This window comes from Canis lupus, chromosome 32 (assembly GCF_003254725.2).
Source record: "Canis lupus dingo isolate Sandy chromosome 32, ASM325472v2, whole genome shotgun sequence".
Lineage (NCBI taxonomy): Eukaryota > Metazoa > Chordata > Mammalia > Carnivora > Canidae > Canis > Canis lupus.
Window position 1 is genome coordinate 6,957,648 of NC_064274.1, and position 21,492 is coordinate 6,979,139.

A 21,492-nucleotide genomic window follows, 5' to 3' on the forward strand; every position below is an offset into this window, starting at 1 on the left:
ATTTTTATCAGTCATTTAATAACAAATACTTATTGCTTCCCAACTTTGTGGAGGGCATTATGGGTAATCTACTTGTGTTTGATACTTACAAAAAAGCAAATAAACATAGGAATCTATATTTATGTACATCTTTTATTATTTATGTACACCTAAAAATTAAATATTTTTTAAAAAGTACTTAGGCCAATATAAGGACCCACAATATTTTTCCCCCATGTGGGGGGGACTATATATATATATATTTTTTTTTCATGCTTAAGAATAATATGGTGGGCAAAAAATGGGGATTCAAATCAGAAAGACCCATTTCCAAATGTTAGCTATTCTAGTTGTTTAACACATAACCCTAAGCAGTAATCTCACTAAGCCTCCGTTTATTTGAAGCGTTATTATGAAAATAGTTATGTGGTAATTATAACTCAAATGAAAATTCTTTTCCTCTTTCTCCATCTCAATTAACTTCAATATTCTATCAAACAACAGGGCTTAGGTTCTTGTCATGTTTGACATCTATCCATAGAACTGTTAATCTGGCATATACCATGCAGATTACACCTTCACAATGTCTCTTTCCCATTGCAACCAAGAATTGCCACATCTCTGAAGTTTGGAACATACTATGGTACTTTTACCTCTCTCCTAACCAGTAACACATTTTACGTAAAAAACTGGATTTTCTTCTTCCTTGAGTGCATCTCTGAGGCCATCATTCTCCTACTTTAAAATTTTCTGTTAACTCTCAAGGCCTTCTGCATTAAAGCTCTACTCAACCCATCCTTCCAACTTTACCTCCCAACCATTCCTAAACTCAAAGTTTCCTGAGGCAGTGATATTGAGATATGCCCTATCCCTCGCACAGTATGGGACACATAAGAAATACTCAATAGTAACACTTGAAATAAGTAATGAAAATCTATAATGTACTTCTTCCCCAAAAAAGTCACTTGACTATCTTTGGTAGCATAATCCTTACTTCATTTCTTTATAACACACTTCTAATCTTAATAGACAATTGTTCTAACCATAACAATCTGAAAACTGGCCTTTAAAGACAATCACACACACACACAAAAATCACAAAAAGACAATAATTCTCTGTAATTAAAAGAAAAAGCCAATAAAAAGTATTTTACTCTCTATTTTAATTACTTTCCAAATTCTGAGTTTTACTACTAATTTAGCAGCTAGTTGACATGTACCAAATAATTGCAACACAAGAAAAAGCAGAACCAAATCCCTACTGGATAATACAAGAACACCAAACAAATGATTAACCAAAAATTCATTAACTAAAGCTTCTGAGTACTTCTGCAGTTATTTTCCTTAATTTTTTTAGTTCCTTATATTTCTAATGAGTGAAAGCCAAATGTCTAAGTTACATACACAGATACATGCAAAAATTTCTCCTCTGAATAAAATACATATTGTATGTCATTCTATGACATCATCTCTTTGTAAGAAACTTGGATAAGGGAAATTACTGCTAATCATAAACATTACCAGCAGGCATTTCTTAAATATTCACCTGTACAGGCTCATGTACTCATTGTCACTGACCCAACCTTCTACTACAAAGGCTAGAAAAAAACCAGAGGACCCCAAATTAAAGTATAAAAATTTGATTCACATGTAACTTTTCAGTAACACTACTGTTGTGTGCAAGCAGACAGACCTCCTGAGGGATCTGCCGGACAATCTAAAACATACATGGATCTTTAGGTAACGAAACAAAATTATACTGTGGCCCTAAACTATGGTCATAAGGTCAATCAATCCAATGCTCCAGCTCTTTAAACAAAGAGCTAACAAGTCCAGATAGAGTTCATCTCTATCAACTTAATGTCCTCACATCAAGCTATAACTTCCATAACAAGGAAGGTAAAACTTGTGAGCCAAAATAGAGCTCCCACAGCTGTATTTCACTTGGATTATAAAATCTACATCCTGCAAAATATTCCATAACGTTAGCCACCAAATTGACGAAATGGATTGGAGAGGGGCAGGGAAAATGGGTAAGAAATATGACTGACAGTATCTCAATCGCTATTTGCCAAACGGCAGAGGCAAAAGGGTCACTCTATGGATGAGAGAGCCATAAAAGAAAAAGACAGCCTTTTTAATTGTTACAAAACTAGTCCATATGCTCCAAAAATGTGAGCATCCACACCCCAACAAGTTATAGACTATGACCTAAAACACAGAGCTTAAATGCAGAATAAAATGCTTATGCTCTGCCTCTCTAAAGAAACATTCAACCCTATAAACTGAACATCATCAAACCGACACCGACCACAGTGGATGTTTTAAATATTAAGTCAGGAAATTATGGTAAGTGCTAGCGGTTCCTCTAGGCCTCAGCGGCAGCCTTAGGTGTAAGAGCAAACTCGAGCCCTCTTAACACTCAGAATAATGTTGATGTCATTACGAGGCTACTGGTTCTCTGCACTCTGGACTAGTCATTCCCTGATCCACAACGCAATTCCGCCCCTACCCATCACCCCCCTAAAGAGAAGAGATCTCTGCAGAGAAGCCCTCGGATAGCCCTTCTCCTCTACCTCCAGCGGCTGCCGCTTTCTCCTCCCTCTGGCTCCGAGGTGGGGGCTCCCGAAGGTCCCGGGCAATTCCGAGCCCGGGCGGTGCTTGTTTTGCCCGTGCACGGTCGCTCCGGCCAGCCGCTTCCTTTCCCAGTTTGCCCAAAGTGGAGCGCTCCAGGGGACCGGGGGGCCGGGGAGGGAGCCCGGGTGGCGACGCCGCCGCTGCCGCCGCCTCTGGTATGTCAGGGGCCGGGATTGTATTTCGAAAGATCCGCCATTTTCACCTCGTCATCACCATCACAGCTCAGCAGCTTCCCCGACAGCCCGAGCCCGGGCCGCCGCCGCCGCCGCCGCCGCCAGTACCCTCCCCCTTCCTCCTCCTCCCCTCCCGGGCCCTCCCCTCCGGAGAGGCGCACACCCACATATCCGGGGAAACCTCCCGCCCGCCCCGCCAACCTTCAAATGCACAGGGAGACACAAACGCGCACACAGCCCACGCCGAGACCTTTCACCCCACAGCGAAAGATGGTGCTTCTGCGGGCCCGGCAGCTACGCGAAAGGAAGTCGCTCTACCTGCCGAGTCCCAAGTCCGGCATGTTTTTGTTTTGAAGAGCAAAAGCCACACGGAAGTCGGCAGAAGGACAATAAGGAACCCGAACTCTTTCATTCTCAGAATAGCAACTTGAGACGGATGATGGAATGCGTTTGATTCACTCCGCTCATTCCAGAGACTAAAAACACGGACAAAGACCTTGAATGTCACCCACTCTGACGTTTCCCTCCACCGCCAGCACCACTTTGACAGAACGACCCATTCCCATATGCATGCCTCATCTCTCGGGCACATTTGTAAAGTACAGGCATTGATGCTCATGCTGAGGATGTGCGGAAAAACTAGCTGTGGTCTAGTCTTAAAAACGCAGTTCTGAACTGTTTTCCTCTCCGCTCCATTTCATCTGATCATTTCTGTCCGTGAACACTGTGGCTTCCAATTTGCTATGGGTTTAAGATGTCAAAGCCCAACTTGTAAATACCGAAAACATATCTCTAAAATTATTTGCCAAGTGTTTTTTTAAGATCTGTCACCAAATTAAGAAAAAAAAAAAAACCTGCCACAGATATATTTGTTCAATACAGACAAAATAAACAGCTTGCTTTAGAACAAGACCTCAGTTACCCATCTTTCCCACCAACTACTCTCATTATGCGGTTTAATAACTAAAAAATAACGTAAGCATTTTTTTAATCAACTAAAAAATAACACGAAACCATAAGCTGCAAGGCTTGCGACAAGACCAGAATTAAAACAAAACAAACCCAAATTGGTTATCTCTGTTAAGTTCAGAAAGACTTGGTAATCACGCATTCAAAAGCTGAATTCTAAACCCACCACTGAACCACAGTATGAACTCTGAGAGACCTACCTGCAACGATCAAAATTAAATTTCAAGGTTGAGAACAGGACCATCCTACTGTATTTGTAAGAAGTTAGTCTAAAAAGAGTAAGGTGGAAGCCATTTCATTTGCTTACCTTTCTTGAATGACAACTCCATATAAAAGCCAGGAAGGAGATTCAGGCTTTAAACAAGTGCCATCTACCCCCGGCCCAATCGCTCTTTATCTACGCAGCCTGCTGAGCCTGAGAGTCTCAAGTCTGCCCAGTTTCCTCATCTGTAAACTTTATGTCCACCTCTCCAGCCCCCTCCAGCCCCGTCCACCCGCACTCCGCTTGGTGTTTACCGTTGCTTGGCCAAGCCAAGTCCCGGCCCCCGCCCTTTCCCCGTGCACCTCGGAGACATTATGACATTTAGCTGGTGGGCTTCGCGAGGAAAACGGACACACACGGAGACGAGACCATACAAAAGGGGCGTAGGAAGAACGGGGCGGCGGGCAGCAATGAAAGGAGGGGCTGGTACAAAATGACACAGCAGCAGAACCGGTTCCCAGAATCCGAGGGCCGACACGGTCGGCTTCTCGGGCCACGCAAGGTGCGTGTCAACAGCCGCCGGAACCCTTCCTGCCGACTGCCGGGAAGGGCGGGCGGCCGGCCCAGCGCCGGCCCCGCCGGGTGACAGCCGCCCTCCCGGGTGCCGGCGGGAAGAGGCCGAGCCGGGAGGATCCTCCCGCCCCCTGTGGCCCGGGGATGAGGCGCGGCAGCCCCCAGCCGCCAGCTTCCCGCTCTCCGCCAAGACCCACGAGCCCGGGCTCCCGGGGGGGCGGTCCGGCGCCCTCCGCCCGCTCCACCACCCGCAGCGGGGGCCGGCGTCCCCTTCCCGCCCGCCCGCCCAGATGTCCCCACCCTCGGGGCTGACACTCACCAAAGCCGGCGGCGCCGCCGCCTGCTCCTCGCGCCACGCTCCCTAGGCTCCCAGCAGCCGCGGCGGCGGCGGCGCCTCCGAGACACAGACCCGGGTTTGTTCAAAATCACGCGCCCAGCGCCATTCCACCGCCGCATCCCATAATACGCCAGGCCCTCCCCGCCCGCGCGCCCCTCTCCGCCCGCCCCTCGACTCCGGCGGCCCCGCCTACCCCGCTGGCTTCCTTCGCCCCGCCCCTTCCGCGGCGCCTTGCCCCGCCCCTTAGCAACCCGAGCCCCGCGTCACGCCGCAAGGCGCGGGAGTACGCTCCAGCTCCACGTGACTCTCGGTGAGCGCTCCGTCAAAGCTTTCGCAGGAAAGTTCCATTTGGCTGAGGCCGGGGGGGGGGGGGGGGGGGGGGAGACGGCTTGCTCCTGCGGTAGAGAGAGAGTGGCTCGTCTGCTAGTTTTCCTTGTTAGGAAGTTGCGGCTGTGAGTGCGATCTCCAGCACACTGCCACTGTTTGATGTGCTTGGGTGATCAATATTCACAGATGCCCTCTCCGTTTTTAGGCACTGATTTTGCAGGGATCGCTCAAAAGTCCCTGGGAGACCAGGCAGAGTTAAACTTATTTTGAAAGGGACTTTTTGCAATGGGTAGCTAAAACTAACATAATCAAAATGATTTGCATTTAGTCACCTTTTCCTTCCTCCCCGCCCCCCCCATCCCTTATTATAAAATAAGAAGATAGCCAAACGGAGTCAGATAAACGGGCACTCAGTTAATAACTGCTGTGTGAGACAAGAAATACACAGACGAAACAAACAAAACATACAAAAGAGGGTAACGTCAAGTGATGTAGTATAGTCTGTAATTGCTAAAGGAGGACAAGTCAACGTGAGAGACTGGCCAGGGAACATAATGGGAACAGGTGAGACTTCTGTTGTAGTGGGAGCAGCGGTTGCTTTGGAATCAAGTAAGGAGTCCTGGTTTTAAATTCTGGCACCTCACACGGTGGTGTATAGCAATTTATCAACTTCCTTTTCCCGTCTACAAAATAAAAATCCCAGGATTTTGAGGATTAAATGAAGTGAGAGGTGTCGAGCACCTACACAGTTCCCACCTACAATGTTAGTTCTATTCTGCAAAAATCAACACCACTCAAATCTCCCATAGCAAACTCAATGGCAAGCAAGTGGCATGAACTTAGAAAAGGCTTGGAAGCCAGTGCAAGGAAAGGGAGAAAACTGAATGATACATAGGCTTTGTTGGGGATCCGTCCAGTTTAGGAGGAACCTTGACAGCTGAAGGACACCTCTTGAGTACTACGGACACCTCTAGAAGGAAGAAGGGAGTTGAGATGGGGTATCAGACCCTGGCTGGATTCTAGGGAAACTATCCCAAAAAGAGAAAATTTGTTTATTCTGCAACCTTACCATAACCCTAGTATCAAAGCCCAAGACAAACATTATGTCAAGAAAGAGAGGAATTCGCCTGTGACTTTGTTGCAAAGAAAATTGGGTATTAAAGTGTTGAAAACAGTGATGTGATAATGAAAAGAATTCGTAACATGACATAGCATGGTTATATTCCAAGAATGGTGGTTTAACACTATAAAATGTCAGGTAATTTATTAAAGGAGAAAAACCAAATGATATTCTCTAGTGATGCATTGTATAACATTCAACAGCCATTTCTGAAATTTAAAAATAAATGTTCTAGAAATAAAAGAACTTGTCTTTAAATGAATTAAGATAATCATTAGAAAACAACAGTAACATATCTTAGAGTGAAATGGAAGTATTCATGTTAAAATCAGGGACCCAGAAAGATGCAGGGCTATAGCAGCTATTATTTAATATTTTCTAGGGTGTCCTGCTAAATGCAATTAAATAAGAAAAAAAGAAAATAGAAGTTTGAATACTGGAAAGAAGTGACTAAATGGTCTTTATTAAAAATAATCATATAAAAAATAAAAATAATCATAAAGGGGCACCTGAGTGGCTCAGTTGGTTATGTCTGCCTTTGGCTCAGGTCATGATCCCAGGGTCCTGGGATGGAGCCACATGTAGGGCTCCCTCTCCCTGCTCAGCAGGGACACTGCTTGTCCCTCTGTCTCATTCCCTTTGCCCCCACCCCCACTGCTCATGCTCTCTCTCACTCTTAAACAAACAAACAAATAAATAAAAACTTTTTCAGTCAGTTAAGTGTCTGACTTGGGGTTTTGGCTCAGGTAATCCCAGGGTTGTGAGATTCAGCCTGGTGTCAAGCTCCACACTGGGCATGGAACCTGCTTAAGATTCTCTCTCTCCCTCTCCTTCTGCCCTCTCTCCCCATCCACCTCTCCTTCTCTAAAAATAAATAAATAAAATCACAGAGTTTAGTGTTGTAGTTAATTGCTTAACATCTGGAGCCAGACTGCCTGTGTCCAAATTCTGGCCCTGCCACTTAGTAGCTAAATGATCCTGGGCAAGTTACCTTCCACCTCTGTTTCAGTTTCCTTATCTGTAAATTGAGACTAATGTAGACATCATAAGGTAGTTGTGAAAGTTACTGAAGAAATATGCATAAAACAATTTGAACAGTGCCTGGCATTTGGTAAATGCTCAATTACTAAAAATCATTAATAGTCAAAGCTACAATACAACATAAAATGGAACCTAATTTTTTACCTTTTCAAAGAAAGTCTTTAGGCTCCTAAGAGTCACTGCTATTCAAATAGTTTTGTTTGTTTTTTTTTAAGATTTTATTTATTTGAGACACAGAGAGAGAGGCAGAGACACAGGCAGAGGGAGAAGCAGGTTCCATGTAGGGAGCCCGACGTGGGACTTGATCCCGGGTCTCCAGGATCACACCCTGGGCTGAAGGAGGCGCTAAACCACTGAGCCACCAGGGCTGCCCCCAATTCAAACATTCCTATTTCAAAAAAAAAACCTTTTGGGATCCCTGGGTGGCGCAGCGGTTTGGCGCCTGCCTTTGGCCCAGGGCGCGATCCTGGAGACCCAGGATCAAATCCCACGTCGGGCTCCCGGTGCATGGAGCCTGCTTCTCCCTCTGCCTGTGTCTCTGCCTCTCTCTCTCACTGTGTGCCTATCATAAATAAATAATAAAAAAATTAAAAAAAAAAACCTTTGCTTTATATTTGCCTGAAGGCTTTTACAGATAAACTGAAAACATTTACTCAGCAAATATTTGTTGATCATCTACTGCATCCCAAGCATCATGAAAGGCACTGGGAATAAAATGGCAAACAAGATGAAGCAGCTCTATCCAATGTAACTTTCCACAATGGTGGAACTGTTCTATATTCACAGTATCTGATACAGTAGACATAGCCCACATAGACCACTGCAGTGTGGCTACTGCAGCTAAGAAACTGACTTTTTCATTTTATTTTATTATCTTTAAATTTAAATAGCCCTGTGTGGTTGATGACTATATATTGGATAGCACAGTTAAAGAGAAAAGGATAAACAATAAACAGAAAAGTCAGAGCTTTTTTTTTTTTTTAAGATTTTTATTTATTTATGAGAGAGAGAGAGAGAGAGGCAGAAACACAGGCAGAGGGAGAAGCAGGCTCCACGCAGGAAGCCCAACGTGGGACTCGTCCCAGGACTCCAGGATTACACACTGGGCCGAAGGCAGGCACTAAACCGCTGAGCCACCCAGGGATCCCAAATCAGAGCTTTCTAAATAAATAAAGGTATCTGAGGAAAATATCAATTCAGAAAAAGAAAAGATAGTGGCATACAGGCATCTGGCTGGCTCAGTCGATAGAGCATGTGACTCTTAATTTCAGGGTCATGAATACAAGCCCCATGTTGGGTGTGGAGTCTATTTAAAATAAAATTTTTTTTTAATTAACAAAAAAGAAAAGAGTAGTATTAAAGAAGTATGAGTTGGGTAGAATTATCAGTAGAAAAAATGAACTGTATAACAGGGTACCCATTATGTGTCAAGTATACTATTAGATACACACTATACAGTAGTTAATAAAATTTTCTTAAAATAGCTTAGTTTCAAAAAGATTACCCAGAAGTTCATGAGTCCATGTGCCATTAGTCCAGATATCTCTATACAAGCAACTAAACATCTATATAAATGTAATTATCACTGTATTCTTTCCCATTATCATATAACTCTTTTATAACAGATCTATAGTCCCTTATCAACAGTTTCAAAATCCAAAACTTTTGAGAACTAAAGGGTTTCATGAAGCTTATGGCAAACTCAGCAGACAAACCTGGCCCAAAATGACATAAGGTATTAATATTCTTTACACCATTTAATGTGAATATCCATATATGCCAGTGCAGAAATAGGTTTTTTATTATGGAGCTTGATTGTGTCCAAAGGGGTTGAAAGGAACTTTCTAGAATGATGGGATATTTTTGACATTGTTTGTGGTGATGGTTGCATAAGGGTATGAAATTTCCTAAACTCATTGAGTATTCTTAAAGTGGATGCATTTTATTATCTGTCAATTATACTTCATTAAAGTTGCTTTTAAGAGAAAAAGTTTTTAAAATTATTTATCCTCAATTCCAAAATACATTGATACTCAGTGCTAATAAGACCATATAGATCAGTATAACTTTGAACATAGCCTATGTTTTTTCACATATGGTACATGATGTGATAATAATGTCAAACCATCTGAAAATAAAAATCAACCACTAAAATCATCTCTTGGTGGTAGGCAGAGTTCAAATACCTTTTCTCTGGCAGCAAGATTTATTTGCCTCTGTAACTGTTTTGTTTTTGTAATTCAAAGAACAAAAGTAGGGGTGCCTGAGTGGCTCAGTTGGCAGAGTGTCTGACTCTTGATTTCAGCTCAGGTCATGGTCTCAGGGTGATGAAATGGAGCCCCTCATCCCAAGTTGAGCTCTGCACTCCATAGGGAGTCTGCTTGAGATTCTCTCCCCCTCCCTCTGTCCCTGCCCTCTCCTCCACTAGCACAAGCTCACACATGCTTTATCTCTAAAACAAATAAATCTTTTTAAAAAATAAGAGGATAGAAGTAGAGGATTCTCTGTAATGCTTTGATCTACAGTGTCTCCCCACCCCTGATCTGTGATTTCACTTTCCGAAGTTTCAGTTACCTGCAGTTAACTCTGGTCCAGAAGCAGATCCTCCTTCTTGAGATGTCATCAGGTCAAGAGTAGCTTAACCCTAAGACTAAATCACAATGCCTACATCACTCACCTCACTTTATTTCATTATGTAGGATTCTATCATCTCGTATCATCGCAAGGTGAGAGAGACCATATTCATATAACTTTATATTTAATATATTGCTATAATTGTTCTATTTTATTATTGTTGATCTCCTACCATGATTAATATATAGACTAAACTTCATCATAGGTGTGTGTGTACAGGAAAAAGCATAGAATATATAGGGTTCCGTATATCTGCAGTTTCAGGCACTCACTAGGGGGATTAGAACATATTCCTGGTGGATAAGCAGGGACTTGACTTGCTAGAGGTGTAACCATCCCTATGGTTAGGAGTGGGCTTTACTCTTGAAGGAAGTATTTCCAACATCAGTCATCCTGAAAAAAGGCACCTCTTGAGACAGGATATGGGAACTTCAAAGAAGAGCTCACACACATAGGAAGTGCTTTTCTTCTGTTGGCCTTGCTCATTTGGGCCTGGACCCACAGTTTAATTTGTTTGAAGTAATGTGCTCATCTTCCACCTAACAGAAGAAGATGACTTCTGCCTCTAGGAAGACTAGGAACTAGGTAAACTTTTTTTCCTTTCTTTTATTTACAAAACACCTTCTCTGGAGAAGAGCCAGTGAGTACATGTGAACTCCCCTTATCTTTGTAGCTTCCATGGGGTTCTATAAACATGCAAGCCCATACTCAATTTTTAGCAATTTATTTAAACATTTAGCAGGATTCTTTGCGGTTTGAATGGCTGCTTCATCTTCCTTCACATGCTGTGCCACAGATGACCCAGTGCTGGCAACTCATCTGTGCTTAGCTTACAAGCACTTGTCTTTCCTTAGATTTAGGCTAGTCAGTTGCCCTGTGACCTCAGCTCTCTGAACGGCTCAGTAAAAGTTATGATTTTGTAGCTTGCTTAATTAACTTATTGTCATGGTGGTGGGAGCAATGCTCTTTTCAGCCTTCTGTCCCTAGGCAGAAGCTGGAAGTCTCCAGGTATTATTTTTGTTAAGAGAGTCTAAGGGTATCTATTGTTGGCCCACAGTGCTCACTCAGTTTTTACCCAAGATAGTCCATCTAACTTACTCTCTTAACCCATCCCTTCCTACTGGTCTTCCTCTCAGAACTCTTGCTTTACAACCCACATTTCACTATTTGCTTTTGGTTGTTCCCATAGTTGGCAGATTTGGACCATCTTCTCTACCTCAATAAATCAACCTTTGGATTTTCATGTTCCTTGATTTTAGTGCCACCTCCAGAGAAGGGAGATTGAGATGGAAACAACATAACATTCAACGATGCTGGGATTTTCTAGATCTCTTTACTTACCTAACAATGTTCTTTACTCAGTGTGACAAATATTTTTTTGATTGCTTACTAAATACAAGGCACATAGTTCCAGGTACCAGCTAGTTTATAAAAATGAATCATATTACATTATCTTTCACCCTTCTCTCCCACTTCCAATTCAACTAGATGACCCAAACTGAAACATGAATAACTTGGGAACCAGCAGACAGACACAGGGAGGACTAGATGGCATGAAAAGAGCCTCAAGTTATAGTGAGTCCAGAGATACAGAGAAAGGGAAGAGCATCAGAACAAACTAGATAATGGAGAAACTATAGCCTGTGAAGATATACAGTCCTTTAAGTGGGAGGAGAGTACCTGCCCTGGCACTGCTCTTAAGAGGACCTTCTGAGACACACAAATAAATGGCCAACAGACACTAAAGATGCTCAACATAGGGCAGCCTGGGTGGCTCAGCAGTTTAGCGCCGCCTTCAGCCAAGGGCATGATCCTGGAGACCAGGGATCGAGTCCCATGTCAGGCTCCCTGCATGGAGTCTGCTTCTCCCTCCTCCGCCTGTGTGTGTCTCTCTCTCTGTTTCTCATGAATAAATAAATAAAATCTTAAAAAAAAAAAAGGTGCTCAACATCACTAATCACTAATCATGCAAATAAAACCATAGTGAGATACTACCTTATACACATCAAGATGGCTAGAATCAAAAAGATAAGAAATACCAAGTGTTGGTGAGGATGTGGAGAAAGAGGCACCCTCATGCACTTTTGGTGGGAATGCAAATTGGTACAGCCACTGTGGAAAAGTACAGAGGTTCCTCAAAAAATTAATTTTTTTACCATATCATCTAGTAATTCCTCTACTTGGTATTTACCCAAAGAAAACAAAAACACTAATTCAGAAAGATAAATGCACCTCTATGTTTATTGCAGCATTACCTAAAAAAGCCAACATATGGAAGCAGCCCAAGGGTTCATTGATAGATGAATAAATATGTGGAATATATATATATATATGTAAAGAATCTTACTCAGACATAAAAAAAGAATGGGACCTTGCCATATACAACAATGTGGATGGATCTAGAGAGTATTTTTTTTTTAATTTTTATTTATTTATGATAGTCACAGAGAGAGAGAGAGAGGCAGAGGGAGAAGCAGGCTCCATCACTGGGAGCCCGATGTGGGATTCGATCCCAGGTCTCCAGGATCGCGCCCTGGGCCAAAGGCAGGCGCCAAACCGCTGCGCCACCCAGGGATCCCGGATCTAGAGAGTATTATGCTTAGTGAAAGAAGTCAGAGAAAGACAAATAGCATATGACTTCACTCATATGTGGGATTTATGAAACAAAACAAATAAAGAAAAAAGAGACAAACAAAACAGACTTAAACAGAGAGAACACCCTGGTGTTTGCTAGAGGGGAGGTGAGTGAGGGGATGGGTAAAATAGGTGATAGGGATTAAGAGTACACTTACCATGAGGAGCACTGAGTAATGTGTAGAATTGTTGAATCACTGTATTGTATATCTGAACCTAATACAATCCCATATGTTATTATACTTCAATTAAAAATATGATAAAATGAGATAAATTGTCAAAAAAAAAAAAAAAAGAAGAAGAAGGACTTGCTGGGTATCCTGACAAAGGGAGCTTTAAGGAAGGAGAACAGTTCCACTGAAACTTCTCTTCCTTTGAAGCTGACAGAGCACTAGCTTTTGAAACTACTAGAGAAGACAGAAGACTTCTTGAACCATAAATAAATATATAAATATAAAAATAAAAGCTCTTAAGACTAAATTCAATACACACAAAAGACTATTGAACAAAAAGCATTTTATTCCTTTTTTTATTCCTTTTTTAAATTGAGATTTTACATTCAATAAAATGCACAAAGCTTAAGTGTACAGTATGATGAACTTTGGTAAATCTATACCATACCACCCACGTAACCCACACCTCTGTAAACATATAGAATACTTCCATCACGTCTTGCTACTTCCCAGTAAATTACCAACCTTCCCCATTTCCTCCTCCCTAGTAATTTCTGATTTTCTATCACCATAGATTAGTTTTGTTTGACTTAGAACTTCATGTAGATGGAATCTTATTATATCTCTTTTTTTTAAAGATTTTATTTATTCATTTCAGAGAGAGAGAGACAGAGAGAGTACACGTAGTGGGAGAGGGAGAGGGAGAAGCAGATTTCCTGCTGAACTGAGAGCCCAATGCGGATCTTGATCCCAAGGCTCAGAGATCAAGACCTGAGCCACAGGCAGACTCAAGCATCTGAGCAACGCAGGCACCCCTTATATGTTCTTTTTAATGTCTGCTTTCTTTCACTTGGTATGTTTGAGATTCATTCATAGTCTTGCATATATCTGTAGTTTTTTCCTTTTTAATGCAGAGTAGTAGTCTATTGAATACATAAACCACAGTTCCTCCATTCACTTTTTTTTTTTTTAAGATTTTATTTATTTATTCATGAGAGACACACCGAGAGAGGCAGAGACGTAGGCAGAGGGAGAAGCAGGCTCCCTGCAGGAAATCTGTTGTGGAACTCAATCCCAGGACCTGAGCAAACGGCAGAAGCTCAACCACTTAGCCACCCAGGAGCCCCCACTTTCCTTATGATAGACATTTGGGTTGTTTTCATTTGAGGCTATTATAAATAAAGCAGCGATACCATTTTACACAAGTAAACAGAAGTCATGATTTTAAAAACACAACACTGATGATGCATTGAAGGAGAATGATTGAATCTTGCTAAATGGCCTGAAAAGTGGAAAAGACATCTCAAAACACAGAGCAAAAAAATATAGAAAGAAATTATGATGAAAAAGACACATCATTTTGAAGATATATCCCGAAAGACCTGATCTGCTGGAGTTCTGGAAGGAGAGAAAGCAACAGAAAAAAGAGAGGTGCCCTGACCTAAAGATAGACATTCATCTGCAAATGAAAGGGGTCACTGAGTTCCAGGTAATATCAATGAGAAAAGACAGACCTAGCCTTGTGTGAGGGAAATTCCTAGAAAGACCTGATCTTTAAAAACTTTCAAGTGGGAAAAACAAGTTACTTACAAAAAGAAGAAAAACAAGAACAGAGACTGGGGGTGGTAGTGGGAGAGGAGGAGTGAGGAAAAAGAGAAAGAGGAGGAGGAGGAAGAAGAACAAGAGAGGGAGAAGAAGGAAGGTAGAGAAATAAAGCCAAATAAGAACAAGCAAAGGCTATTTACTGAGAGCTTCTATAATAAGGGATTTAGGCCACCATCACTTATGTTTGACAGATACTCAAAGGCAGCCGGAGGAATGGAAAGCTTTGCAGTGGAAACAGGGAATTCAGGTATGCCCTGATCGGAGGTTGTTGGCCTGCTGTCAAGAGCAACTTAGAAGCCGGGTATCCTATGTAATTGGTTGGGGGGCAGTATATTTGGATTCCCTGGTTGAGGCAAAAATTAGGGAAGCTGTCAATGATTGAGGCGCTGGCCAGTTTGGGCTGGTAACTACAGGAGTTGTTTGACTTCCTGGGATGGCTGCTGCAGATACATGGTGAGTTGATTTCCTGGACTGGTTGCTAGAGACTATGAATCAGTTTTATTTTTACATATGGTCTTGTCATTGTCTGCTTGCATATTCAATCTCTCAAAGAGAAGGAAAAGAGAGAATAGAGAAAGAGGGAGAGAGGGAGGAAAGATGGAAGAGAAGAGAGAGGGTAACAGAGGAAGAGAAAGCACTGGCATTGGACTCCTTATCTGAAATCCTGGAAGTTCAAAGACTGTGGAGTGACATTTTATAGGTCACTGAGGGAAAAGGACAGCAGCTCAGCCAAAATCTCATTCAACCATCAAGATGATGGAAAGATATTTGCAACTATGCACAGGTTCACAAATATGTTACCCATGCACAGCCTTGAGGGATTGATCACTTAAGAGAGAGCACTACCAAACAACAAAACAATCAGAACAGAGACCTCCTGTCAAGACAAGGAAGATGAAGAGAAGGGGAATTTGTGATGAATAATTTAGTTTGAATTTATACAGTGATAGTGATGTAAGTATAATGCCAATGGGACTGGGAATTATAACCCAAGTGTTAACTTAAGAATGCCTAAAATAGAAGAGACATTCTGCAAAGGAGAAGCAAATACTGAAATGGAACAAGGTACTAACCTATCTCAGTGAAACCGAGGAATTAAGTAAGGGTGGAGGGGACAGAAGTCAATATATTCCCAAGGTCTCAACCACAAGTAAAGGATGTGAAAGTAAAAATATTCTGTAAGTCTCATTTATTGATGTATAATACAGAGGCAATGGGGGGCTAAAGTGTCCAGAAGTGAGGAAAGGGCTAAAATTTGTCCTCACATAAAGAAAAAGTGGTAGAAAAGGGAAGGTAATCACCAGTTAAATTTAAAAGATGAGCCTTAATATATTTTTAACACTAGCTAAATTGAAAAGAAAATGATATAGAATGTGACAGAACAATATAATAAGAAATAGAAACACCCAGAATGAGTGGCAGAACTCATGTAAGAATTAGAAATAAAAACATCAGGGGCACCTGAGTGACTCAGTCAATTAACCACCTGCTTTTGGGTCAGGTCATGCTCCCAGGGTCCTGGGATTGAGCCCTGCATCGGGCTCCCTGATCAGCAGGGAGCCTGCTTCTCCCACTCCCTCCCCTGGCTTGTGCATGCTCTTGCTCTCTTTTTTTCAAATGAATAATAAATAAAATCTGAGCAGCCCGGGTGGCTCAGGGGTTTAGCGCCTGCCTTCCGCCTAGGGCGTGATCCTGGGGACCTGGGATGGAGTCCCACATGGGGCTCTCTGCATGGAGCCTGCTTCCCCCTCTGCCTGCGTCTCTGCCTCTCTCTGTGTCTCTCATGAATAAATAAAATTTAAAAATAAATAAATAAATAAAATCTTAAAAAATAAAAACATCTTTTTAGAAATGAAGACTCAATTAGAAGGAAACCAGAAGTAAATAGAAGTGTCAGATAATGACTTCAGAGAAATAGAGTAAAAAGAAAAAAAATTAAATAAAAAATCTGAAAAAGGAAAAGATTGAGGAAAGGTAACTAATATTAAGATAAAAAAGATTGGGATCCCTGGGTGGCGCAGTGGTTTGGCGCCTGCCTTTGGCCCAGGGCACGATCCTGGAGACCCGGGATCGAATCCCACGTCAGGCTCCCGGTGCATGGAGCCTGCTTCTCCCTCTGCCTGTGTCTCTGCCTCTCTCTCTCTCTCTCTCTCTCTCTGTGACTATCATAAATAAATAAAAATTAAAAAAAAAGATCTAATATAAAGACAATAGTAATTTTTGAGGAAAGAAACCAAAGGAATAGGGAAAGTACAAAAACTATAATTAAAGATGTTATTGAAAAAATTGAAACTATCTATTGAAAGAGCACACTGTTAATCTAAGAATATTGACCCAGAATGACCAACACCAACACACAGTCTAGTAAAATTACTTGATGTTAAAGGGAAAAAAACTGAGGGGCATCTAGGCAAAAAGACCAGGTGACCTATGAGGAAAGGAAAATTAGATTCTCATGAGATATTTTTCAGCAACGCTTTAGGTCACAAGAAAATGGAGCACTACACTTCAGATTCTCGTGAAAAATGATCCAAGGATTATTATATCTAACAAAACTGATTTTCAAACATAAAAGGCACAAGATAGTTCCAACATTCAAGAACATTCAAAATTATGTTTTCCAGGAGCCCTTCCTGAGAAATCTATTAAAGAACTAGCTTTTTTTTTAATATTTTATTTATTTATTCATAGACACAGAGAGAAAGAGGGGCAGAGACACAGACAGAGGGAGAAGCAGGCTCCACGCAGGGAGCCTGATGTGGGACTCGTCTCCAGGATCACACCCCAGGCTGCAGGCAGCGCCAAACCGCTGCGCCACCGGGGCTGCCCTTTTTTTTTAAAGATTTTATTTATTTAAAGAACTAGCTTTAGCCAACTAAAATGACTAAGAGGTCTAAAATAAGAGCTGATGGTGAGCATTAAATGCGTATTACTTACAGAACTAAGACTAAAGGAGGATTAAGAGGAAGAAAGTATAGTTTGTCATAGGTGTATGTGCTCACGATATAGATATAGTACAGAGAAAATGAGAGAGAAGCAGCAGGAAAATGTTGAATTCTTTATCAATTTATCAGGGATGGCAGTATTAGCACTGCTATTCTGAAGTTATTGTGTGTACAATGTGGGACGAATGAAATGTATGATTTTCGAATATTCTGCTTCTATAATCTCCCATGTACTTGTGAACCAGGATTCTGGATATGGAAGTTAAGGACATACAGATGTAATACAGAAGAGGTTAAGTAAGATCACCTAAATTGGAATTATTTATTTATTTATTTATTTATTCATTCATTCATTCATTCATTTATTTATGACAGGGGGAGAGAGAGAGAGAGGCAGAGGAAGAAGCAGGCTCCACACAGGGAGCCCGATGTGGGACTCAATCCCCGGGTCTCCAAGATCACATCCCGGGCCAAAGGTGGTGCTAAACCGCTGGGCCACCGGGACTGCCCCTAAATTGTAGTTTAAAGAATCTGTATGACTTACCTTATTCTTAAAATATGTATGTATTTCCTAGTTCTGTCCTATGAAAAGGTTCCAAAATGACCAAGATAGTAGCAATGAACATCCCTAGCACTCAGATTGTTAACTGTAAATATAAAGTCCTAAAAGGAGCTAAAGGAATAAGGGCTTCTTAGAGAACAGCTGATTCTGGGTCTATCCTATGAAACACACAAGACGACTCTAGAATAATTTTGTCATGCAGCACTAGCAACATAAAGCTGAGTAAGGTTTGGTGCTCAGGAAACAGCAGAATATATGCAATTATCTATGTTCTTTTTAAAAATTCTATAGCAAGGCATATTTGAGCCGGGCACATGGGACACAGAGTGGAAAATGAATCAGGAAAAGGACCCCAGGATGATTTCCTCTGCATATTTGTGGGGAAACTGTGGGGGGGGGGTTAGAGACCACTTTCATATTCGATTATATAAAAATGGGAGTTTCTGGCCCAGGGAAAGGCATTCTTTCATTTATTTATTTAAAGATTTTATTTAATTATTCTTGAGAGACACAGAAAGAGAGGCAGAGACATAGGCAGAGGGAGAAGCAGGCTCCCTGCAAGGAGCCCGATGTGGGACCTGATCCCAGAACTCTGGGATCATACCCTGAGCCAAAGGCAGATGCTCAACTGCTGAGCCACCCAGGCGTCCCAAAGGGACCCTGCTTCTTTTTGCTTTCAGTAATGTATTACCAATAAAGCTCAAAGTCAAGGTAAAAAGCAAAAGAACATCTGGAAATTCTTGGGCTTCACTAAGCAGAAAAAGCCAACTGCTTATGTACCTCTAAACAGCAGATGAGAAGACATGACTTAGAGATTTCTCATAGCCCATTAAGACTTTTTGGCAAACACAGATGGGCAAAAAAAACAGAAGAAAACAAAGATACACTTAAGTAAAAATTAAATTAATAGGTTCTCTTCTCACTTAAGCCTATTTTTTTCAGATAACCTCAAGACCGTCATCATTAAAAAGATGTTAAGAAAGGTCTGAGTGTGGAAGCCAGGAAATAGGCCACATTTAACAACTATTTCTAGAAACAACTGTGGCCATGGTCACTAGCACCTGAAACTCTGGAAGCAGTCAGAGTTTACTGAATATTCAATGAAATTACATTGAAAACAAAAACAACACTGAAAAAGTTAGCCTATAAAAGTTCTCAATCCAAGTCCAAAGGCATTCTTCCTCCAAAGAGGGAATACTCTCCAACATCGAGCTAACTTGCATTCCTAGAGCAAAGCTGGGGCCCAGAATATGATGGATGGTGGAGATCCTCTCAAAGAGCAGAACCAGAATTTAACCAAGGAACTTACGTCCTACTAGGGTAGTGGGTATTCATAATTCCTGCCCTGGATTCCACCACTGCTATGGAGAAATAAACGCTATGGGTTTCACATTCTACTTTTTTCATGTTGTAACTATGGTTATCCTGTTTCTATTCCACAGTTGTTTTGTATTTCACGTAAATGCATGAGGCAGATAATTTGTTTTATAGTGTATATAACTCTGGGTCATGAAAAGACATATCCCAATCTGATGGACAGGGTTGTGCATCATCAGATACCCTGCTTTTTGAGTTGGTATAGAAACTGAATAGGGAATCGCTCTCTGTTCTTTAGCGGTAGGAGTGTTCCACTGTAAGAATACACACAGCTATTTAGGTAATCAGAGGAACAGACTGTAGAAGAGATTACTGATTGTCCCTTTAGACCCATCCTTTTCTTAGACAAAGGGCTGTCCAATTGGAAACGAAATTTCTAGCCTCATTGTTGCTAGGCCTAGTCATGTGACTAAATTCTTGCTAACAGATTGGTATCAGAATTGATGTAGGCAAATCTCCACATTATTTTCTTGAAGAATTTCCTGGTTCTAGTCTTTTTTCTTTCCCCTTCCCAATAGAGGGAATATGCTATTTATTCCATATCATGAGGGCAAAATTCAAAAGTCTGCAGAGAATGGCACTCCTACCTGTTGTTGGTAGGTAATTCTTTATTGCAGCACTGGTTGATTGATTAAAAATAACTTAAATGTCTAGCTATAAAGATAAAACTATGACCATACTCTCCAGTTAAAAAAAAAAAAATGATGAGGAAGCTCTTCGGATATACATGGTAAGAGCCTCCCCCTAAAAAAGAAAAAAAAAATCAAGGGGAATAATGATATGGCGTGTTGTCTTATGTGAAAGCAAGAAAGTTTAACAACCTACATATACTTGCAGAAAAAAAAATTCTATAAGCATACATGAGTAACGAACACAATTAGATATAAAGGTGGGTGACCATATAATTTTATCATCCAGATGGTAGTTTCTGGAGTAAAAGGGCGTCTTATTAGTAATCACTCCAGGACAACAGACGGAACCGTCCTGGACCAACTGGGATGCGCCACCATCAACCTATACGAAGGGCACAAAGTTAGGGAGAAATATGCACATTTTTATTGTATTTTACAAGAGTACCAGTCTGTGGCGAATCGGAAATTTAAAAAAAAAATTGTTTAAGGGCTGTCTTAAAGAACGAGGAACAGTACACCGCCTGAGTGAGACACGGAACTTAATTAATGACGACGCGGTAATTCTGGGTACCGGGCACTTACTGGAGTTGCACCAGCTACACACGCCTTGGACTTCATCCGCCAATCCTAAGTGGGAGCGCGCGAGCCTGAGCCTGGGGGAGACTCCTGGGCGGGCCTCGGCCGTGAGTGGAGCTTCGCGTCACTCCACTCTGCGGACGGACCCCGCACAAGCTCGCACGCCGGGCGCTCTGGCCCACGCAGTCGCTACTCTATGGCATCTCGGGTTCCCTCTAGCTGCACTCTGGAGGACTACAGTCGTTTTCTTTTGGTCTGTGCGAGGCCCAGCAGCCTCTGCTGAGCTGGAAGAAAGATGGCGGCGGCCGTGCGGCAGGATTTGGCCCAGCTCATGAATTCGAGCGGCTCTCATAAAGATCTGGCGGGCAAGTGAGTATTTCCCAGGGGCCTGGAAGGTCGGGAGGGAAGCCGTAGACCTTGTTCTTGGACTGACGGCGGCTTTGGGATGTGAGCCGGCCTGACCACCAAGGGGGCGGGCCTGAGGTCGTTTGTGGACGCAAAAATTGGGGGCAGCAGAAAGCTGGTGGGGACCTTGCGCAGGGAAGCCTTCAGGGGCAACAGACCTGGGGTGACTGTGCACTTGTTTTATCTTTGATAGCATCCTTACCGGTTTCTTAACACTCTGGAAGCATAGCCTGAGTGAGGGACGACTGCTCCCATGGCCTTCTTAGCTTTCCTTGGTGCCTCTTTTCATCGCTGGCCAGTATCCCACACCGAATTCTGGTCTCTCCTTGGAGCCTTTTTTTTTTTTTCTTTTTTTTTTTTAATTGAGGGAAATTTATATTATGGGACCTCGATGCAGAGTTTTCTGGGAGATGGCTTCTCAAGGCTGACGGGGGCTGAGGAGGTATGGCCGCTGTCTTGTTCAGAACCACCGACACCGTCTTCTGTGAATATTTAATGTTTTGGGTTCTCTCCGCTACCAACTCTGAAGAGGGGCACATAAGCGGAACGTCCTCACAGTGTGAGTCAGGATTAGTGATATTTGCAGGAATC

General features: G+C 42.2%; 2 protein-coding genes across 8 annotated transcripts in view; one reads left to right on the top strand and one right to left on the bottom strand.

Annotated features, from left to right (window-relative positions):
* LIN54 (lin-54 DREAM MuvB core complex component) overlaps positions 1–5,017 on the bottom strand; it is a 70,140-nt gene extending 65,123 nt beyond the window's left edge. Inside the window, exon 1 of one of the 6 annotated variants that reach the window (XM_025426016.3) lies at positions 4,853–5,017. Coding sequence is in view for 2 of the 6 variants with exons in the window: in XM_025426006.3 (XP_025281791.1) it covers positions 4,066–4,087 (22 nt within the window). In the remaining 4 variants the exon portion in view is untranslated. Of the gene's footprint in view, positions 1–2,555; positions 2,874–4,065; positions 4,296–4,852 lie in introns of those variants that run through there. The other 5 variants (XM_025426042.3, XM_025426006.3, XM_025426033.3 and 2 more) reach the window with 5 other exon arrangements.
* A 15,419-nt stretch (positions 5,018–20,436) lies between these two features.
* Positions 20,437–21,492, top strand: part of COPS4 (COP9 signalosome subunit 4) — a 40,524-nt gene continuing 39,468 nt past the window's right edge. Inside the window, exon 1 of one of the 2 annotated variants that reach the window (XM_025426066.3) lies at positions 20,437–20,865. In XM_025426066.3, coding sequence (XP_025281851.1) covers positions 20,792–20,865 — 74 coding nt within the window. In that variant the 5' untranslated portion in view covers positions 20,437–20,791. The remainder of the gene's footprint in view (positions 20,866–21,492) is intronic. The other variant, XM_025426076.3, reaches the window with a different exon arrangement.